This window comes from Sus scrofa, chromosome 4, assembly GCF_054392235.1.
Source record: "Sus scrofa isolate SSC_HxYL_T2T_F1_AM1 chromosome 4, Sscrofa_HxYL_maternal_Yorkshire_Landrace_v2.0, whole genome shotgun sequence".
NCBI lineage: Eukaryota > Metazoa > Chordata > Mammalia > Artiodactyla > Suidae > Sus > Sus scrofa.
Window position 1 is genome coordinate 84,018,175 of NC_139386.1, and position 18,795 is coordinate 84,036,969.

Genomic DNA, 18,795 nt, shown 5'->3' on the forward strand with positions numbered 1-18,795 from the left:
ATCCCTGGCCTTGCCCAGTCAGTTAAAGATCTGGTGTTGCTGTGAGATGTAGTATAGGTTGCAGACGCAGCTCGGATCCTGTGTTGCTGTGGCTGTGGTGTAGGCCGGCAGCTGTAGCTTTGATTTGACCCCTAGCCTGGGAACCTCCACATGCCACAGGTGCAGCCCTAAAAAGCACCTCCCCCCAAAAAAAGGCCAATTCAGATCTCCTTTGCAGCAGGTTAGGGATCCAACACTGTCACTATGGAGGCTTGGGTCATTGCTATGGTGTAGGTTTGATCCCTGGCCTGGGAACTTCCATGTGTTGAGGGTATAGCCAAAAAACAATCAAAGCCTTTGTCAAACTCCAGTGACTTCTGTGTTGCAGGGGTTACTTACCACAGCAGCATTTCCACCCAAGATTTTAGCCTATGGTGGTTTTAGGAGAATGACTGCTAGGAATGAGGTAATTTTTGAATAAAATGAAATTTATTCCATTTTAGTTCTTTTATGATTTAGATAAAGTACTCACCATCATGAATTTCCATGTTTATTAAAGCTTTTTTTTGTAATGAAAAATAATGCCAGATAACCAAGTATTATTTATTCTATCATTTATTGAGGAAAATGTTTGATACATATTAGGATGAAATAATAGAAAGTGACCAGACATTGGGCTGTTTCCAGCCTCATAGTAGCCAAAGGAACAAGCCAGGACTCAGCAAGGACAGGAACCCTCCAGGCACCATCACAGATCCAGCACAAGGCCAACACCCACCTGGCTGCCTCCTGTGGTCTGTACATGGTCCAGCCCTAGTGCTCAGAAGCAGGACTTGAGGACACAGGAAGATACTCTCCACCGTGTGCTCTTTACTCTGCATGGCACCTCTCTAGTAAACTGAACATCTAAGGAGCCCGAAACGACCCCGAGGCTCTCCCCAAGGCTGCTCACGGGCTTCAGAGCAAGCGCACTGTCTTGCCAGTCACCGTCAGGAAGTCGTCATCGGCCAGGGCACGTAGTGCTTCTTCAAACATGTCCCTGGTAATTGCCTTCAGGGAGAGAAGAGAAAAAGAAGTTGTGTATGTGGAGCCCCTTGTCACTGCGGCATCTCCTTTCTTGGCAGCTGCACACTGTCTCCTGCTCCCACTCAGGAGGCAAACATTCCCTGCTGAGAGGCTCTGCTCTGCATAGCCACTCAGCTCTGCCTTGTGGGGCCAAGAAGAGTGTCACAAAAGCAGGCGAGGAGGGCATCCGACCAGAGGTCTTTCTGTGAACAGCTCAGCCTCCCTTGTTCACAAAAGGGAATCCAAGTGTTTTATCTCCCAAACAAACTTATTACCTCACATAGATTTGATAGTTATTAAGATGTGTGACAGTAACAGTGTAACAGCAAAAATATACAAACACTCTGAATATGTTATGAGGTTATTCACCGTCACAGATGATGCTAAGAGTGTATCACGGATGAAAAAGAAAAATAGTGAGTGACAAAAACGGAAACTGATAAGGTTCAAAGGCCACGTGTCCACATTCATCTAGAAACGGAAAACCCAACAAAATTCTCATTGCAGTTGTTCCCTGATGGTGATTCTCTTTTGTCTATATCCACGGTTATTACTTCAACGGTAGATGCAGGAAAAAAAAACTTTAAAGCAGCATCAAAGGAAAAGAAAACTCTATTAAACAAAATATACACATTAACACTTACTATGTCAGACTGTCCCCGAATATCTTCAAAAAGTTGCTGATATTTCAGGGCTGGTGTTTTGCCCTTGGATAAAATAAGCTTTTTCAATGCTTCAGCTAACTCTTCTTTCCGCTTACGAGAAGTGGCACTCATTCCTGATTTAAAAGAAATTAATGAAGACATTTCTGCTATAACAAAGTGAAAATGTTTTAAATTTCTATTAATGTTTCTTTAGTCACGTCACCAAAAAAGGTTAGGGGATGGTGGCTGAGTGCCAGAATACACTCAAAGTCAGAACAAGTTCTGAATTGCTTCCCATTTTCTATAAGCACAAAGCTGTGACTTTCCACTGAGCAGCCCAGGCCGTCCGCATAGAAGCAGAGCTGCCCTCGCCCAGGATGCTGGACAGCACGAAGCCCTCTGCAGTCAGACACTGCTGCGTGGGCATGTCTGTCTCTCACAACCCCCACCAGTCTGGGGAGGGACACGGTGCCCGTGCAGCGCACCTGTGGTCAGGATGGAAATGTCCACAATGCCGGTCCGAGGGTCGGTCGCAGACTGCTTTAGGGCCTCCCGGTGCAGGCGCTTCGCCTCCTCCACGTCAACTGCCTCTACCTTGTTTGAAAAGCGCACTTTGGCGTGGGCTTCGGCTAGACGGATCAGTGACTCCAGCTGCCGGGGGTACGCGGACACCATCCCTCGGCTGCTGCCAATCTTCCTCATGTCCACATAAGCCTGCGAACACACAGACAAGCTGCCACTTCTCGCATGATGACGTCTGAACCCTGGTTGCTTGGGCTCCCCAGAAGCAAACCAAACCCCTACCCACCTCTCTGTGCAGACCAAGAGGGGGGCAAGAGCCAGGTCCAGCTCGGGCCTCAAACTGTTAGGGCCGAGGGGTCTGCCCAGGACACACAGGGGCCTGGTGCTCAGAGGATGGGCTGTATCAGGAACCCGTCTGGCCTGTTTACACAGCAGCCAAGGGTTACTGGGCTAACGTGCAATGAGGTCAACTGTTTAAATGCACGTATGGATGACAAATTCCATCGAGATGATACAGATGGGCAGTTGCCTATCAGGTGTAACTCTCATCAGAGCATTTTTTGGGGCCTGTGTCAGGATGTAAAGCCCATCAAGAGCGAATAAAAATCCCCAACAAACAGAAAAAGGAGTTCTACAGTGGTCTAGTATCGTCATTGCTGTGGTGTGGGTTTGATCCTGCCCTGGAAACTTCCGCATACTGCAAGTATGGCTGAAAAAAAAAAGCAGCCCAACAAAACATCAGGAACTTCCTTAGTATCATGTGTGAATAACCTGATGTGTGTCTTCATGCAGTGCTGCCCATGTAAAAGTTGCTGAAAAGTGAACATAAAAACAAGTAGATGAAGACCAGAGTTACAAAACTAAGTAGCACCACCTCTATTTTGGCTCAGGTCTTAAGGATACCATGTTTACAAGTATTTAAATAGAAAAAAAGTGCTTAACATGTAGAAATGAATCCTTTCCCCTTTCGACATTTGGAAAAGTCAGTTATGCAACACAGGAGGGAAAGTAGTTGCAGAAGAGCGTCTGTTGCTCTTGCCCAAACACTGGCTGCTTCAGAGGCTGCATAGCGCCCACAGTGCTCGGGCCTTAGGCAGCCTCGAGCGGACCTGGTACCTCGATGAGCGCCTGGCTGGCGTCCTGGCTCAGCCGGGGCAGGACGGTGCTGTGTGCATAGGCGATGTAGTCCCTGAGCACTGCCATGTCCATGACCTCCTCCTGCGCCTGCTCCTCGCTTTGGTAGTACAGGGACACCAGGTGGTGCGCCAGACGCCGGTCATAGGCTTCGTCCTGGGGGTCCAGCATGAGGAAGATGAGGTCAAACCTGAGAAGACATGGTCAAGGTTCCCTGTGGAGACAGCAGTGCACCTGCAGGGATGCCCAGGTGCACACCTTGAGCGCATGCTCCCTGCAGCTCTCAGGCACCAGAGGCTCCTGAGTCGGGAAACACCGTGACAGTTCTGAAGACTGAAGATGCAAATGGAAATAATTCAACAGTTCCAGGGGAAAGGAACCATTTGTTAAAAGAGTTGAGCCATCGAAATCTAAAATCTGCTTATGAAATACACCTATGTCTGAGAAAAGTGTGGGCTACGTGACTCCTTTTCCACCAGCTACATTTTCAGAACCTTTTCTACCACACGAAGCTGCTCTCTGCACTTTGCTGCTGACCCTACAGCGGCTGTAGGACCCCGTGCCCACAGAGACAGGCTTCTGCAAGGGCCAAGGTGAAAACACAAGCCTACTTCAGGGGAGCAGAGAAACACACAGTCCTCATCTTGAAAACCCGTGACGACCGGATCTGCAGACATCTACATTGCAGTGAACAGCTTATGACGGTGGCACGCATTGTCTTGGTGCTTCCTTTCGGCCACCCCCGTGGCACACAGAAATTCCCAGGCCAAGGGTCGAATCGGACCTGCAGCTGTGACCTACTCCATAGCGTGGCAATGCCGGATCCCTAAGCCACTGTGCCACTTACAGGGAGAAGCTGGATCCTTAACCCACGGGGCCACAGTGGGAACTCAACTATTTCCTTCTCTTCATCTCACCCCCAAGCCTTTCTAAATGAGCAAAGCATAACCATCTTCCATAAAAATACACTTCCATACCTCGATAACAGTGTGTGGGGCAGCTGGATGTTTTCAATGGTGGTTTTTTTCGGGTTCCACTGAGACTCGATAGGGTTTGCAGCTGCCAGGATGGAGGTGCGGGCGTTGAGCTGACAGATGATCCCAGCCTAGTAGAGGTACAGTGCAGTTAGAAGCCTTAGTCCCTCTGTCAGGGACCTGCTGTCACCACGAGCCACAGGGCCTAGCACAGTGACCTCACCACCAGGGACAGCGCCCTGAGTCAGATTTGTGCTGTTTCAGATCAGCTTTTGCTCTGAACACATCTTTCTCAGGAACTGACCCCTCGCACAACATTTAGGACAAACTTGAGTTCTATGAGGACAGTGACAGGAAAATACCCGGAGCCTGAGCTCCAGGCCCCGGTATGTCACCTTGGCGATGGAGAGTGTCTGCTGCTCCATGACCTCGTGCAGCACCGACCGCGTGCTCTCGTTCATCTTGTCGAACTCGTCGATGCAGCAGATGCCATTGTCACTCAGGACCAGGGCCCCCGTCTGCAGCACGAGCTGCCGCGTCTCGGGGTCCTTGGTGACATAGGCGGTGAGGCCGACGGCACTGGAGCCCTTCCCGGATGTGTACTGGCCCCGCGGCACCAGGTTGTACACGTACTGCAGCAGCTGGGACTTGCTGGTCCCGGGGTCCCCGCACAGCAGGATGTTGATCTCGGCCCGGAACTTGCCTCTCCCTGTGTGGCTGAAGTCCTTCCTTGTTCCGCCAAAGAGCTGAAGCAAGATTCCCTGGACACAGACAGGCCCAGTCACCAACAGCCAGCGGTGGAAATGTGGCTGAATGCTTGAGGCGCTTTTCTACCCGGTGAACAGTGTTAGTCACCAGAGCGCAGGAGGACCAGGGGCAGGAGGCAAGTGCTCTGCAGCTGTGACACCGGCCGAGCCGTCCCGCCAGGCATGGCCCTGAGCCTGGCTCTTAGTTCCTTGAGGCTGTTTACCCAGAGGGCCCGAAACCCCAGCCCGCCTTACCTTCTTTATATCTTCGTGTTCATAAATGCTCGGAGCCAAGGCTGAAGCAAGTCTCTCGTAAATGTCTGGTTTTCTGGAAAGCTCCTTAAGCAATTCCACACGTTTCTCTGAGAAAAGTTTCTGCTCCGCCTCTTCATCGAGGCCGTGCAGACGTTTGGAGTCGGTTTTGCGGTAGTGAATGACGTCAATGTGGGTTTTGTAGACAGACTTCACGTTGCTCACTCTGGGGTTGATGCGGATGGGGACAGCTCGGTAGATGCCTGAGGGCACAAAGGGTTACTCTCACCACCCGAGGTGGGCAACTCAGACAAGGCACGGCTCTGGGCACAGCTGCCAAGGTGACACAAACCACTGTCTCTACAGGACGCGCTGCTTACACCTTTGTTTGAAACAATTTTCATTTCTCTTAAACCAGATGTACTGAATCTAGTTATAACTATCTGACTGAAACAAACACTGTGATCTTATACCGAAAACCTGTAAAGAGAGGAAGTCCTACCACTCATAGGTTATTTCTGGCAGTAACAGTGGGACAGCCTACAGCCTTTGGGGACACCACGTTGCCTTCCCCGCCAAGGCTTCCATAACTTAAGGCTGAGTGACAGTTGCTGGACCCCACGGCCAAATTCAGTGCCCATGCTCTAGGACGAGGGCGGCATGCTGTGGGGCACCAGGGGGAGCATGTCCTGGCACAGCCGCCTTGGTGACACTGAGGCCGCCTGTCCTCCTACCAGAAAAAGGTTAGACCTGAACCAAGTGTTTGGGAAGGCGGCAGAGTCAGCAATGCCAGCTCCTTCTTGAGACACCAGGGCCATCAGGTCAAGAAGCACACAGCTGAGACAGAGAAGAGGTGACGCAGGGGACACAGCCCTCACCTGTGACGTGCACTCTGTCCCCAGGCTGGACCTTGTCCACCAAGTCGTTGTGAGCAAAGAGGACGACTGTGTGTGGTGTCTGGCCAGCGGGCATGTCCTCAGGAGACTCCTGGAGCTTGATCTGAAAGAGCCGTGCAGACCCTGAAGACAGGCCGCGCCCTCCCCGCTCACAGCTATTTCCACCTCCTTGGGAAGATTTTCACATTAAACCTGCTATGGAATAAAGTGTGCACGAGAAGCCGGCACACACTCTCAGCCCAGTGGCTGCCGGGTCACCCACCTGCCAGCTGACAGACTTAGCCTCCACGTTTGGGGACCTTCAGGTTTTACATGTGCCTGCCTGATGGGCTAGAGACTCTCCAACCTTAGTATTTCCCACAGAAGCATCTCATTAAATTTGACTTAATCACAAGTGATGCTAAACTGAGGATGCTCCCTTACAGAACCCCTGCCCCTGGCAAGACCCCAGAGGAGCACCCAGGGCCCGGCCCAGGCCTCTAATGAGCCCGCCTGCCCCAGAGCAAATAAAGTGCGGTTTCAGGGGTCCGGAGTGGAGAGGGCATGTGGAGGGGCACGCACCATCTGCTTGTCGGAGAAGACGGAGCGGTTGTGGATGAGCGCCATGCTGTGGGTGGTGTGGCAGCGCTCGCAGGTGCCGGGCTCCGCAATGCGGCCTCGGTCTATCTCCACCCGGGCCGTGTGGGCGCACACCTGGCACTGGAAGAAGGCCTCCTGCATCTCGGGGATCAGCTGGGACGTCCTGATCACCATGCCGCTGATGGCAATGAGCTGGTCGATGTCTGCAGGGTGGGGAGAGGGCAGCTGTCCTCTCTGAGCTGGAGCAGACGTCCAGCCAGGAGGGCCTCAACTGAGGTGTCGGGATGGCCAGGGTCACAGAGCAGACGTCTCGCTGGCTACCCTGGGGTCTGGCCTCAGACACGCTTCCCGTGTCTGGCTTGCTCCCCCCAACCCCTTAGGTCCACTTACCCGTGCTGAGCTGGGCCAAGCAAAGGCTACCTGGAGATGTGGGCCCCGGGATGCAGCCGAGAGCCATGCTTGTGACCATCTCCTACAGTCACAGGGGCCATCCCCACGTCAAACACCATTGCTTGTCTGTTGTTTCTTTCCTGGGGCCCTGTCCCAGGCACCCCCATCTCTTCCCTCGTCTGCCTCCTGTCCAGCTCCACTTTTTGCCTCCATGCTTTTGCCCATGTTGTTCCCTCGCCTGGACCTCACTCTTGCCACACGCGGGGACCCTGGCTCCTAGTGAACCAGGTAGGCGGGTGGGCTGGGTGGGGTTCCCGTGTGCCCTTGGGAACAGGCTGAGCCTCCGCAGCCTCACCCATGGGGCAGGAGTCGGGCCCCCCTGCTGCTGAGGACTAGCACCCTGCAGAGAACCACCTTCCCCACAGCTGAGCTTCTCAGGCCGCCAGCTCTCACCAGGGCTCACGTGGCCTCTGCCATCTGGTGCCCCCCCAACCTCCTGCTCCCTCCCACCAACCCTCCTCTTCTTTTAAAATGTAGCTGTTGTGATGGTTGGATCTCTGGAAGTTCCTTGACTTCCACAACCATGGTCATTGCCAACCTCCCTGGAACTTGCCCTTTAGTAATAAAGCAGCCCAGCACCCTCATCTGGACAACTCCTACCCACCAGGGTCCCTCCACAACCTCCCAGTGTGGGGATGGTACCAGAGTCAAGTTCCCAAGGGAAAATATGACTCTTCCTTCGTAAATGGCCAAGTCCAATATTTGCTGCTGTTTATTGGTTGTTTCGCTTTTACTGAGATTTGCGCCTTTAGCACATTTACCTACAGGAGTACTTGCTAATTTCCTACAGCTTTTATACCTCACTCAACCATCACATCTGCCCTGTGTTTTCACTCCTATAGGCACCGTCCATGGTGGAGCATCCTAACTGCACTTGAACATACCCTGCATACTCAGGAACTTCTCAGGAGAAATTCTTTCTCCTCAGAAAGGATCAATGGCTCCCCACTGGCTTAGGATTAAAAGCCTAAGCTCCTCAGGCCCCACCCAGACATCCCTGCTGCAGCCATCACGTCCTGTCTGAAGTCTTGCTTCACTTCTGCTCACATCCCTTCTTTCTGTCTAGAGTGAAGCCCTTAGGTCTGCTTCCCAATCCTTCCCACTGGACCGGCACTGCCTCTACTTGGGCTGAGACTTACCCACCACATGCTTCTGCCTCTTCCACCATTTCTTCTGTAAGCTTCAGGGCAGGGACTGCATTTTATATTTGTTTTCAACACTGACCCTGAATTTAGAGAGCTACCGAGTTATGGTATCTTTTTTATGGTTTTACTTTAGGTAACAATAGGTATGGTGGATCTAAAAGCTTATGGGTGACTGGATCTGTCACTAGGTCTTGTCAATTTATAGCCCACAACCAATGCTTTTAAAGTTCCTTGATGAGGTTTTTGTTTACTTTCACATAAGGTATTTTCCTGCTATTAAAAGTGTTACCCTCTATATGTCATCTCTATCTCAGTAAAAGTGGAAGAAAAATCACCTTCTGGATTCAGGTTCCTCATATTCTTAGTCTTCAATGCATTGAATGGTCTTACTTGAATCTGATGTTCTAAGATCGAGTCAGGATAACGGTCAAAGAAGATCTCATTGACAGCCATGTCGAAAGTTGGGATAACTTCCTTTAAAAACAAACATAATGCAGGCTGTGTTTGTGTTCTTATTTCAATATATTCTTATTTTTTTATTTTTTGTCTTTTTAGGGCTGCACTTGTAGAATATGGAAGTTCCCAGGCCAGGGGTCAAATTGCAGCTGTTGCTGCCAGCCTGCGCCAGAGCCACAGCAATGCAGGATCCAAGCCACGTCTGCGACCCACACCACAGCTCACAGCAATGCCAGATCCTTAACCCACTGAGCGAGGCCAGGGATCAAACCTGCAACCTCATGGTTCCTAGTCAGATTCGTTTCTGCTGTCCATGATGGGAACTCCCAATATAGTCTTAAATATAATAAAGCAACTCATGTTAGCAAAGCATCAAAGCAAGAAACAAAAAAACCCCACAAAAACTCACAACCTGCATAATCCAAAAACGTTACCTTGTAAAATCACAGACATGCTGTTTACAAACCCTTGGGCACCCTGAACTCTCTCACCTCTGCATATTCCCACTTGAGTTAAATAATACCAGACAGACAATAGTGCCTTCATGGAGTTCCCTTGTGGTGAGGGTTCGATCCCTGGCCTGGGAACTTCTGCATGCCATACCCAAAAAAGTTGCCTTTATGATACTGTAGTTACATGAGCTTAGTAATAGAACCTCATCCTCTCATGACTTACTTTTTCTCTATAACAAAATGATATCAAAATATTCATTCAAATTTGTTAATACCTATTCCCCATTTTGCAGATAAGGAAACAGCCTCTTGGAAGCTGAGGAACTGGACCAAAGTCTCAGTTACTTAGCAGCAAAATCAGGATTTAAAACCAAGTCTGGGAGCCTTTTCTCGAGGTTACCTGAGCTGCTACCTCCCAGGCTTAAGTCCTAATTTCACCCCAAATAAAACTTAGCTCTCAACTTAAAAATAAAGCAAAACCAAGTGTACCTGCCTTCAAAGCCTCAAGCTAGATTCCATGTAGCTGATATTTTGTTGATAAAACCTGAACTTAGTAGGTTAATGTATCCTGTTAGACTGTAGGAATGGGAACACACCTAGGAAACGTTTCCATTTAAGATACTTTAAGTCACCAAACCCAACAAGCTGTCAATTATAAGTCACCATAATTTTATATAGAAAGACACATGGCCAGTTCAGTTACGGCATGCTGTTTTTTCATTTGTTTGATCTTTTGTCCTTTTTAGGGCCGCACCCATGGCATATGGAGTTTCCCAGGCTAGGGGTCTAATCAGGGCTGTTGCTGCTGGCCTATGCCAGAGCCAAAGCAACGCCAGATCTGAGCCACGTCTGTGATCTACACCACAGCTCACGGCAATGCCGGATCCTTAACTCACTGAGCGAGGCCAGGGGTTGAACCTGCAACCTCATGGTTCCTAGTCGGATTCATTTCCGCTGCACCACAACAGGAACTCCACGACATGCTGTTGACATTACCACACGCCCCAGTTTCAAATGTTGAAGTGTGGAAAAGTGTTCCTCTTAGAGAAGAAAGAACAGGGTTTTAAGAAGTTGTTTTGCTTTGGAGGCATAGTCTGTCTGCTATGAAGTTAATTCTACTGTCCGGAAACCCGGCACACGCTCTAGATGCCTACTGTAGTTTCCCAAGGTGAAGGCCAAGTCCTTACCTGTGGGTAGCAGATGAGCTGTCTGTACAGATTTGTGTCAAATGATTTTATGTGTTCACAGTTTACGTTCAAAAATGGCTCTCCAGTAATGTTAATCTATGAAACAGAAAAAACAATTTATATTCTGCTAATTGTTTTACCACCTACTTTGAGTTTTGAGGTGAGCATATTTGATTACCTCCCCAAGTCGCTGCATGTACAGAGGTTCAGTAATGTCTATGCCAACATTTTCTTCTTCTTTAGCCAGAGGATCGATAAAACGCTGAATAAATCTCTTAATGGGGAGAGAAAAACATTAAGCTTAATGCAGGTAGGAATAAGCAACTATACAAAACAAAGTTATAAACATTGGGGTGCATATATCTTTTCAGGTTAGTCAAGACGTGGAAACAACCCAAGTGCCCATCAACAGAAAACTGGCTTAATAAGATATGAGAAGAAAAGACATACACAGTAATACTACTCAGCCATAAAAATTGAAAAATTGCTGTTTGCAGCAACATTGATGGGTCTAGAGAACATTATACTTAATGAAATGTCAGGCAAGAAAAAGACAAATGCTATATGATATCACTTATGTGTGGCATCTATAAACACAAATAAATCTATACACAAAACAGAAACACACAGACATAGAAAGCAAACTTATGGTCAACTGTGATAAAAAAAAAGAAAAAAGAAAACAAATTTACGGTTATCAAGGGGAGAGGAAAGGAGGGAGAAATTAGGAATATGGGATTAACAGACACAAGTGCTATATTTAAGATAGAAGGGCAATATGGGTTTACTGTATAGCACAGGAAGTTATAGTCAGTATAATAACCTATAATGGAATATAAACAAAAAAACACATATAATAACTAAATCACTTTTCTATACACATGAAAATAACACAATATTGTAAATCAACTATACTTCGAAAAAAATAGTGTGTCAATTTGGAGACAGCCATATTTCTCTTCTTAAAAACTTGTCAGCTACATAAGGATCTGCCCCTAAATATCACAGGTTACTTAGATGCAGTTACAAACACTTTCTTCCAGCCATTTCTGGAGCCTGCAGGATGACAAATATCTCACCTGAAAATTTTCTTTGCACGTTGCCACATTTACATCTGTTCCCCAAATCACGAGCTTCTGGCCCAAAGACTGCTCGCTTGCCACTATATCCTCTGCGGCTGGCTGTATAGGAAAAGACGACGTGAGCAGGGTCACGGGGATGGCTCACCTCGCCCGGCCCCTATGCCCGGGACCGCCCAGCACTCACCCCGTCCGAGTGCAAGTCCACCTGCAGCCCCTTGCGCGCCGACCCCAGGTCGGGCCTCTGCCGCACCGGTGTACCACGAACGCCACTCCTTGGGGTGCCCTCCACTCTTGAGCTTGGGGTGCCGTAGGTCAGCGGCGAGCTCATGTCCAGGTCCAGGGGGGCCCCTGGGGACCGGGTCCCATGGGGTGAGCGCAGGGGCCTGATTCTCGTTCACTACCCCCACCTGGGAGCACCCCACCCCAGCCACCTCCCAATCCTGCGGACCCCCGAACCCCGACCGGGTGGCTAACCTGCCGACGGCGCACGGGGCGAGCTGCGGAGCTCGATGCCTGGCGACAAGGGCAGCAGCTGAGGTTCTCCAGCTGACGGGGGGTCCTGGCCTAAGGGGAAGGGCATGGCGGCGTCGGCGCAGGTGGCCCCGGAGCCGCACGGAGACTGGGAACTCGGGGCTGACCCGGCACTGCCCGCCTGCCCTCCCCGGGGACCCCACGGGGCACAGCCCAACCCCGGGTATTCACCTGGCTGCGTAGGGGCGGCCCGCCGAGTGCTGCGACGGCTTGGGGTGGACGCCGGGGACGACATGGCTGGCTGCACGACAGGGATACTGGCTCGAGTGGATCCTCCCAGATGGACGCCCGCCTTCTTCCCGCGTTCCTGAACCCCTTCCTCTCAGCCCTTCCCCCAGCCCCGCCGACCCGCGGGGCCACACCTGAGGGTCGCGCTTGCTTTGCTCCAGCAGGGCCCAGGTTTCCCGCCGGCGGCACCGTTGTCTCCGCCCCCTGGCGGCAGCCCACCAATCAGAGCGGCGCCCTGCTTCCGGAAAGGACCACTGTGTAGCAGCAGGGGAAGCTAGACGGCCTCCCCACGCGCCCCGCAGGAGACTGACGCAAAACTCCCCGGCTCGAGTGGTCTTGTCCGCGACTGGAGCGCGATTTCGCGGGAAATCTAGGGAGATCGCCTGACTGCGTTCAGGGTCCAGGCGCCAAAGGGCGTTCCTTGGTGGAGCCGCTCCTGCGTCCTTTGGAAGTCCAAAGGATACGTCCCTGCTCCTTACACAGGGCTAGCTGTCGTCCCTGATCCGAGCCCTGGCCTGTCTCTTTCTGCCTGGGGCACTTGGTCAATTCGCCACCTGTCCTCCGCATCTACTTCTGGAGGTCGAGCCGTTGAATTCCTGACTCTCCCCAAGTTCTAACGTTTTGTTTTAAGGGTACTGTGGACCCCACGTTCATAACCCTCCCCAAATCTTAAAGTACGTGTAAGTAAGTCACTATTCCTACAGGGAGACCCCCTCGAGGGTCCCGGGAAAGGTTTCAGCACGGAAAACCGAATCGAAGGCATTTCAAGGACCGGAAAGTGTGTGCGCAAGCGCCCGGGAACCTTGCAGGTCCGCGAAGCCCCGCCCACAGCCCCACCCCCTGCGCCACCGCACTTCTGGGCCGGGGCCTGGTGTGCGCAGGCGCGATCCTCCGCGGTCATGGCTGACTCGGGGTCCGGCGTGCGGCTCTCCCTGCTGCAGCTGCAGGAGTCCTTGTCGGCCTCCGACCGCTGCAGCGCGGCGGTGGCCAGTTGTCAGTTGCTGCGTGGTCTGGGGCAGGAGTGCGTGCTGAGCTCCGGCCCGGCGCTGTTGGGTGGGTACGGTTCCTCGCTTCCGTCGGCTGGTCCAGCGTGGGCGACTAGGGCGGTGTTTGAACTGGGTCCTCAGAATTTGTGATGTGTTCAAAAGTGGTTTAACAGCTGCCTCTTAACGGCAGAGTTGAGGTATTTAAAGCAAAGCCGAGGGTGGTGAGGGAGTTCCCGCTGTGCGCAGTGGGTTAAGAATCCGATTGCAGCGGCTCGGACCGCAGAGGTGCGGGTTCATGCTCCTGGCGCAGGGGGTGAAGGCTCCCTCCTTGCCCTCTGGGCCGGGCATTTCCCCGTGTCCCCTGCGGCCATAAATCAATGCCCTGAATTGGGCCATCATTGCTCTCCACAGTGGGGAGGGTAATCGAGAGAATAGTGTTTTCTTCCACGTCACTCTCGCCTAAACCCGCCAGTCCATCTTCCAAAAGTTTCACTGGGAATATTCAGCGTATGTCTCTTCTCTTGAGAGAAGAGAAGTGTATTGATATTCTACCCCTTCTCAGACATAACACAAGCTTAGTGTTTAAATCAACACAGGGTTGTTAAAGTTTTGGAAGCCCAGCAGGCCTCTCATCAAGCTAAAACCAAGGTAGCAGGCATGTCCCCTTTCCTTTTTCTACAGCCCTTGGGGAAGAATTCATGTCCTTTTTCATTCAGGTTGTTAGCAGAATTGAGCTCCTTGCAGCTGTAGGAGAGAGGTCCCTTTTCTTCTTGCTGGTGCTCCTTGCTTCTAGAAGGCATGTGCAGTTCGAGGACTATTCCTCCCTATCTTCAAAGCCAGCAGCAGTGGGTCGGGCAACACAGGTGGAATCCTTATGTTCTCTGATTACCCATCTTCCTCCCCTCTTCCTCTTGTGAAGGCCCTTTTGAGTGAACTGGGGCCCCAGGTGGCCCAACAGTCTCCCCAGTTTAAGGACAGCTGAGTAGTGACCTTAGTTCCACAGGCAACTAATTTTCATTTGCCATGTAAAGTGAGCATACTGACAGGTGTGACACTAGAAGTTAGGATATGGGCATCTTTGGGACCATTATTCTGCCTACCTTATCCCTATGGAACGTCATCTAGAACTTCCTGTTTTCCTTGCCAAAATATGGCCGCCTTAGGCTAGTGTTTTATCACTCAAAAGGCAACAGCTTTAGGGGGCATTTATAGAGTACTTCTTGGCAGTTTACTAATTTGTTGTTTTTTTACAGCATTACAGACTTCCTTAGTTTTTTCCAAAGATTTTGGTGTGCTTGTATTTGTTCGGAAATCACTTAGCATTGATGAAGTAAGTTGAAGATTTCCATTTTATTCTTCTTGATATGCCTTCATGTTGAGGGACTGTGATTCTTACTCATGTATACTATGATTTTTTTTAAATTATAGTTTCGTGATTGTAGAGAAGAAGCCTTAAAGTTTTTATATATTTTCTTAGAAAAAATTGGCCAGAAGATCACACCTTATTCTCTCGATATTAAGGTAAGGAGGAAAAAACATACCTTGTGTACCAAAGTCCATTGTAACTTAATGGTGTAGATTAAACTTGGATTTTGATTTTATGTCTACATTTCTCATTGGGGAGCTTATTTATTTCTTTCTCTCTCTCTTTTTTTTTTTTCGAGTTTACTTATGTCTGCTTGATTGTGTTAGAAATGCAGTGGGCTTTTTTTTTTAATTTAATGAAGTGAGGTCCTAGTCAAGAAGTAGTAAATGGGAGTGTGTTGTATTTTGGTGCTGCTCTTCTCAGAAGTAACTTTAGTTGTTGTTAAATCTTAGTTAAACAACTAAGATCTTATTGATGATTTGGAATATCTCCTTTTAAAACCTAGAATACTTGTACCAGTGTTTACACAAAAGATAAAGCCGCTAAATGTAAGATTCCAGCCCTAGATCTTCTTATTAAGGTAATTAAAAAAAATTTCCAAGTGCATGTGTTTCATATTAAGTGTAACTTAAATAGAAAGCTGGAGTTTGGGGTTATGTTTTGGGTGAGAGGTTTTGGGATAAGCTCAGATCACATCCACGTGTGGGGAGGATGCACGTTTCCCAGCCATCACCTAATAATGTCTTGGTATTTTGCCTTCAGACCCTTTTGGGAAGCAAGGGAAGAATTTGGGGTTGTGAGGAGGATGAGGGGGAAGACAGCTGAGGAACTGACTTGCTCCTAAAACCTAATGCTGCTAAGAGCTGCCAGGCTCCTCCTCATTGTGCCTTTGAATGTTTTCCAGAGGGGCCTGTGTGTTGTTTTTAGTGGTTGTAGGGGCTCACGCTCACCTGGGTCTTGGTCTTAGATGCATCTCTCTTATCTTGTCTGTCTTAGGATTTCTTTGGGTCTGTTTGGTCCTTCTTGGCCTCAGTGCCTGAGATCATGGGTCTAGTGATAACTTTTCTTAAGTCTACATCCTCTTGCTTTTGTAAACCCTATTTTTCCACCACCCACCTCAAATTCCACCTCCCAAATAATTTGGCTGGAGAAGAGTCCTGATGGGTCAAGCGTGAGTATAGGTCAAGCACGAGTGCCCCAAGGTCCACGGTTGTGGGCCTGTGCTGTGTGCAAAGTCGGTTCCCTCCATCCTCTGTAAACTTTGCTGACTTGCACTCTTTCAGTTACTTCAGACTTTGAGAAGCTCTAGACTCATGGATGAATTTAAAGTTGGAGAATTATTTAGCAAATTCTATGGAGAACTTGCATTGAAAACAAAAATATCAGATACAGGTGAGATTTATATTTAAATATTATTGTAAAATATTTTAAGAAATTTGGAATTCTGTTATTGCCTTGTTGCCACGGCTTGTGTTGCTGCTTTGGCATAGGTTTGATCCTTGGCCCGGAACTTCCACATGCTATGGTCTTGGATTTAAAAAAAAGCTAAAAACATTTTACGCTAAAAAATTATCACTGCATTCATGTCGTGGCGCAGCGGAAACAAATCTGACCAGGAACCATAAGGTTGTGGGTTCAATCCCTGGCCTTGCTCAGTGGGTTAAGGATCTGGGGTTGCCATGAGCTGTGGTGTAGGTCGTAGATGCGGCTCAGATCCCGCGTTGCTATAACTGTGGTATAAGCTGGCAGCCGTTGCTCTGATTGGACCCCTAGCCTGGGAACCTCCGTATGTTATGGGTTTAGCCCTAAAAAAAAGTGAAAAAAAAATTATTACTGTGAAACTTAGGTTTTCCTTTTTTTTTAAATGGCTGCACCTATGGCATATGGACATCCTGGGGCTAGGGGTTGAATTGGAGCTGCAGTTGTAGGCCTATGCCACAGCTGATGGCTCTGCCGGATCCTTAACCCACTGATCGAGGCCAAGGCTCGAACCTGCATCCTCACAGACACAATATCAGATTCTTAACCCCCTGAGCCACAACAGGAACCCCCAAAACTTTTTTTTTTTTTTTTTTTTAAATTTTATTTTATCAAGGTACTTAGATATTTTACAGATCAACTTTTTTGGCTGAAAACAGACCAATGTGGAAACGAAAGCAATGTGTAAAGACTTTGCTTTTAGAAATTTTAATCTTTTTTTTTTTTTTTTTTTTTTTTTTTTTTTACCTTTTAGGGCCACACCCGCCGCATATGGAAGTTCCTAGGCTAGGGGTTGAATCAGAGCTGCACCTGCCGGCTTACCCTACAGTCACAGCAACACCAGATCCTTAACCCACTGAGCGAGGCCACGGATCAAACCTGCATCCTCATAGATCCTAGTTGGGTTTGTTAACTGCTGAGCCACGAAGGGAACTCCTAAAAATTTTAGTCTTTACAAAATGATTTTTTAAAATAGAAAACTCCCAACCCGTGTCCAACTCTAAAATAATAAAAGATAATAATAAATTATTATCTTTTCTTATCAGAAAAGATTGAGCACATAAAGTACCTTATTGTAAAATTGTTTTGAATGAAATATTCTTTTTTTTTTTTTTTTTTTTTTTAACGGCCACATCTGCGCCATGTGGAAGTTCCTAGGCTAGGGGTAGAATCAGAGATACAGTTGCAGGTCTACACCACAGCCACACTGGGTCTGAGCCACACTTGAGACCTACACTGCAGCTCATGGCAACGCTGGAGAGCGAGGGCAGGGATTGCCTGCACGCTGACAGAGTCAGTGTTCTATCCTTAACCCTCTGAACTGAAACCAGAAGTCTTTGTACATTTTTAAAACATAATTTTTTTTTTTTTTTGTCTTTTTGCCATTTCCTGGGCTGCTCCCATGGCATATGGAGGTTCCCAGGCTAGGGGTCCAATCGGAGCTGTAGCCGCTGGCCTACACCAAAGCCACAGCAATGAGGGGATCTGAGCCGCATCTGCAACCTATACCACAGCTCCCGGCAATACTGGATCCCTAACCCACTGAGCAAGGCCAGGGATCGAACCCGAAGACTCATAGTTCCTAGTCGGATTCATTAACCACTGAGCCACGATGGGAACTCCAAAACATAAATTTATTTACATTTTTTGGCTGTACCCGAAGCACATGGGAATTGTTGGGCCAGGGTTCAAACCTGAGCCACATCTTCGACAATGGGGCTTAACCCCACTATGCTACAGGGGAGCTTCCTCTTTATTTAACTTATTAAAATGTCAGTTTTGGTCTTAATTTGTCTAAAATTTATTTTTCAGTCTTAGAAAAAATATATGAACTCCTAGGAGTACTAGGTGAAGTTCATCCTAGTGAAATGATAAATAATTCAGATAAACTCTTCCGGGCTTTTCTGGGTGAACTTAAGACCCAGGTATGATGAACTTTCTGATATTCTTTTCTCGTTGCACATATTGGGTGTATTTTTCTCCATGAATGCAGCTTTTTGATGAAACTCTTCTTCTAGATGACATCGACAGTAAGGGAGCCCAAACTGCCTGTTGTGGCCGGGTGTCTGAAGGGACTGGCTTCGCTTCTGTGTAACTTCACCAAGTCCATGGAAGAAGGTACTACTTAACGGCACTGAGTTTCTGTCCTTACTTGAAAACCGTCAGTTTAGGAGTTCCCATCGTGGCTCAGTGGTTGAGGAATCCAACTAGTACCCATGAGGTTTCGGGTTCAATCCCTGGTCTCGCTCAGTGGGTTAAGGATCCGGCGTTGCCATGAGCTGTGGTGTAGGTTGCAGACACGGCTTGGATTTGGCGTTGCTGTGGCTGTGGTGTAGGCGGGTGGCTACAGCTCTGATTTGACCCCTAGCTTGGGAACCTCCAAATGCCGTAGAAAAGACCAAAAAAAAAAAAAAAAAAAGGAAAAAAAAAAAACCTAAAAAAACCAGTCAGTCTAAACTGCATTACTTGTGAAGGTTTTTGAGCTCTCACATCAGTGGTGGACTTGCATGCAGTTGTAGGAAATAACCCAGAGGCTCTGTGTGCCCGTCGTCAGCCTCTCCTGGAGCCGTGGTTCAAGAGCACTCAGACCCTACCTGCTTCCTGCACACACTTGGCAAGAGGCACTGGGTTCCAGCAGGGTT

At 48.9% G+C, this 18,795-nt stretch overlaps 2 protein-coding genes across 10 annotated transcripts in view; one reads left to right on the top strand and one right to left on the bottom strand.

The window, feature by feature from the left end:
* Positions 1 to 578: 578 nt before the first annotated feature.
* On the bottom strand, positions 579 to 12,521 carry MCM4 (minichromosome maintenance complex component 4). Its single transcript, XM_021089418.2, has 17 exons — positions 12,457 to 12,521; positions 12,266 to 12,335; positions 12,038 to 12,127; positions 11,748 to 11,911; positions 11,561 to 11,662; positions 10,660 to 10,755; positions 10,482 to 10,577; positions 8,722 to 8,860; positions 6,774 to 6,994; positions 6,195 to 6,315; positions 5,320 to 5,579; positions 4,714 to 5,079; positions 4,322 to 4,449; positions 3,327 to 3,534; positions 2,174 to 2,402; positions 1,689 to 1,822; positions 579 to 1,029 (listed from the first exon to the last, which is right to left on the bottom strand). The coding sequence occupies exons 2-17, from the start codon at positions 12,327 to 12,329 to the stop codon at positions 937 to 939; spliced, it is 2,511 nt and encodes an 836-aa protein (XP_020945077.1). The 5' UTR covers positions 12,330 to 12,335; positions 12,457 to 12,521; the 3' UTR covers positions 579 to 936.
* A 671-nt stretch (positions 12,522 to 13,192) lies between these two features.
* The window catches only part of PRKDC (protein kinase, DNA-activated, catalytic subunit), a 157,877-nt gene continuing 152,274 nt past the window's right edge, over positions 13,193 to 18,795 (top strand). For all 9 annotated transcript variants that reach the window (XR_014843848.1, XR_014843847.1, XR_014843849.1 and 6 more), the window contains exons 1-7: positions 13,193 to 13,375; positions 14,562 to 14,638; positions 14,737 to 14,829; positions 15,180 to 15,254; positions 15,958 to 16,066; positions 17,966 to 18,078; positions 18,172 to 18,271. Coding sequence is in view for 5 of the 9 variants with exons in the window: in XM_021089419.2 (XP_020945078.2) it covers positions 13,222 to 13,375; positions 14,562 to 14,638; positions 14,737 to 14,829; positions 15,180 to 15,254; positions 15,958 to 16,066; positions 17,966 to 18,078; positions 18,172 to 18,271 (721 nt within the window). In the remaining 4 variants the exon portion in view is untranslated. The remainder of the gene's footprint in view (positions 13,376 to 14,561; positions 14,639 to 14,736; positions 14,830 to 15,179; positions 15,255 to 15,957; positions 16,067 to 17,965; positions 18,079 to 18,171; positions 18,272 to 18,795) is intronic.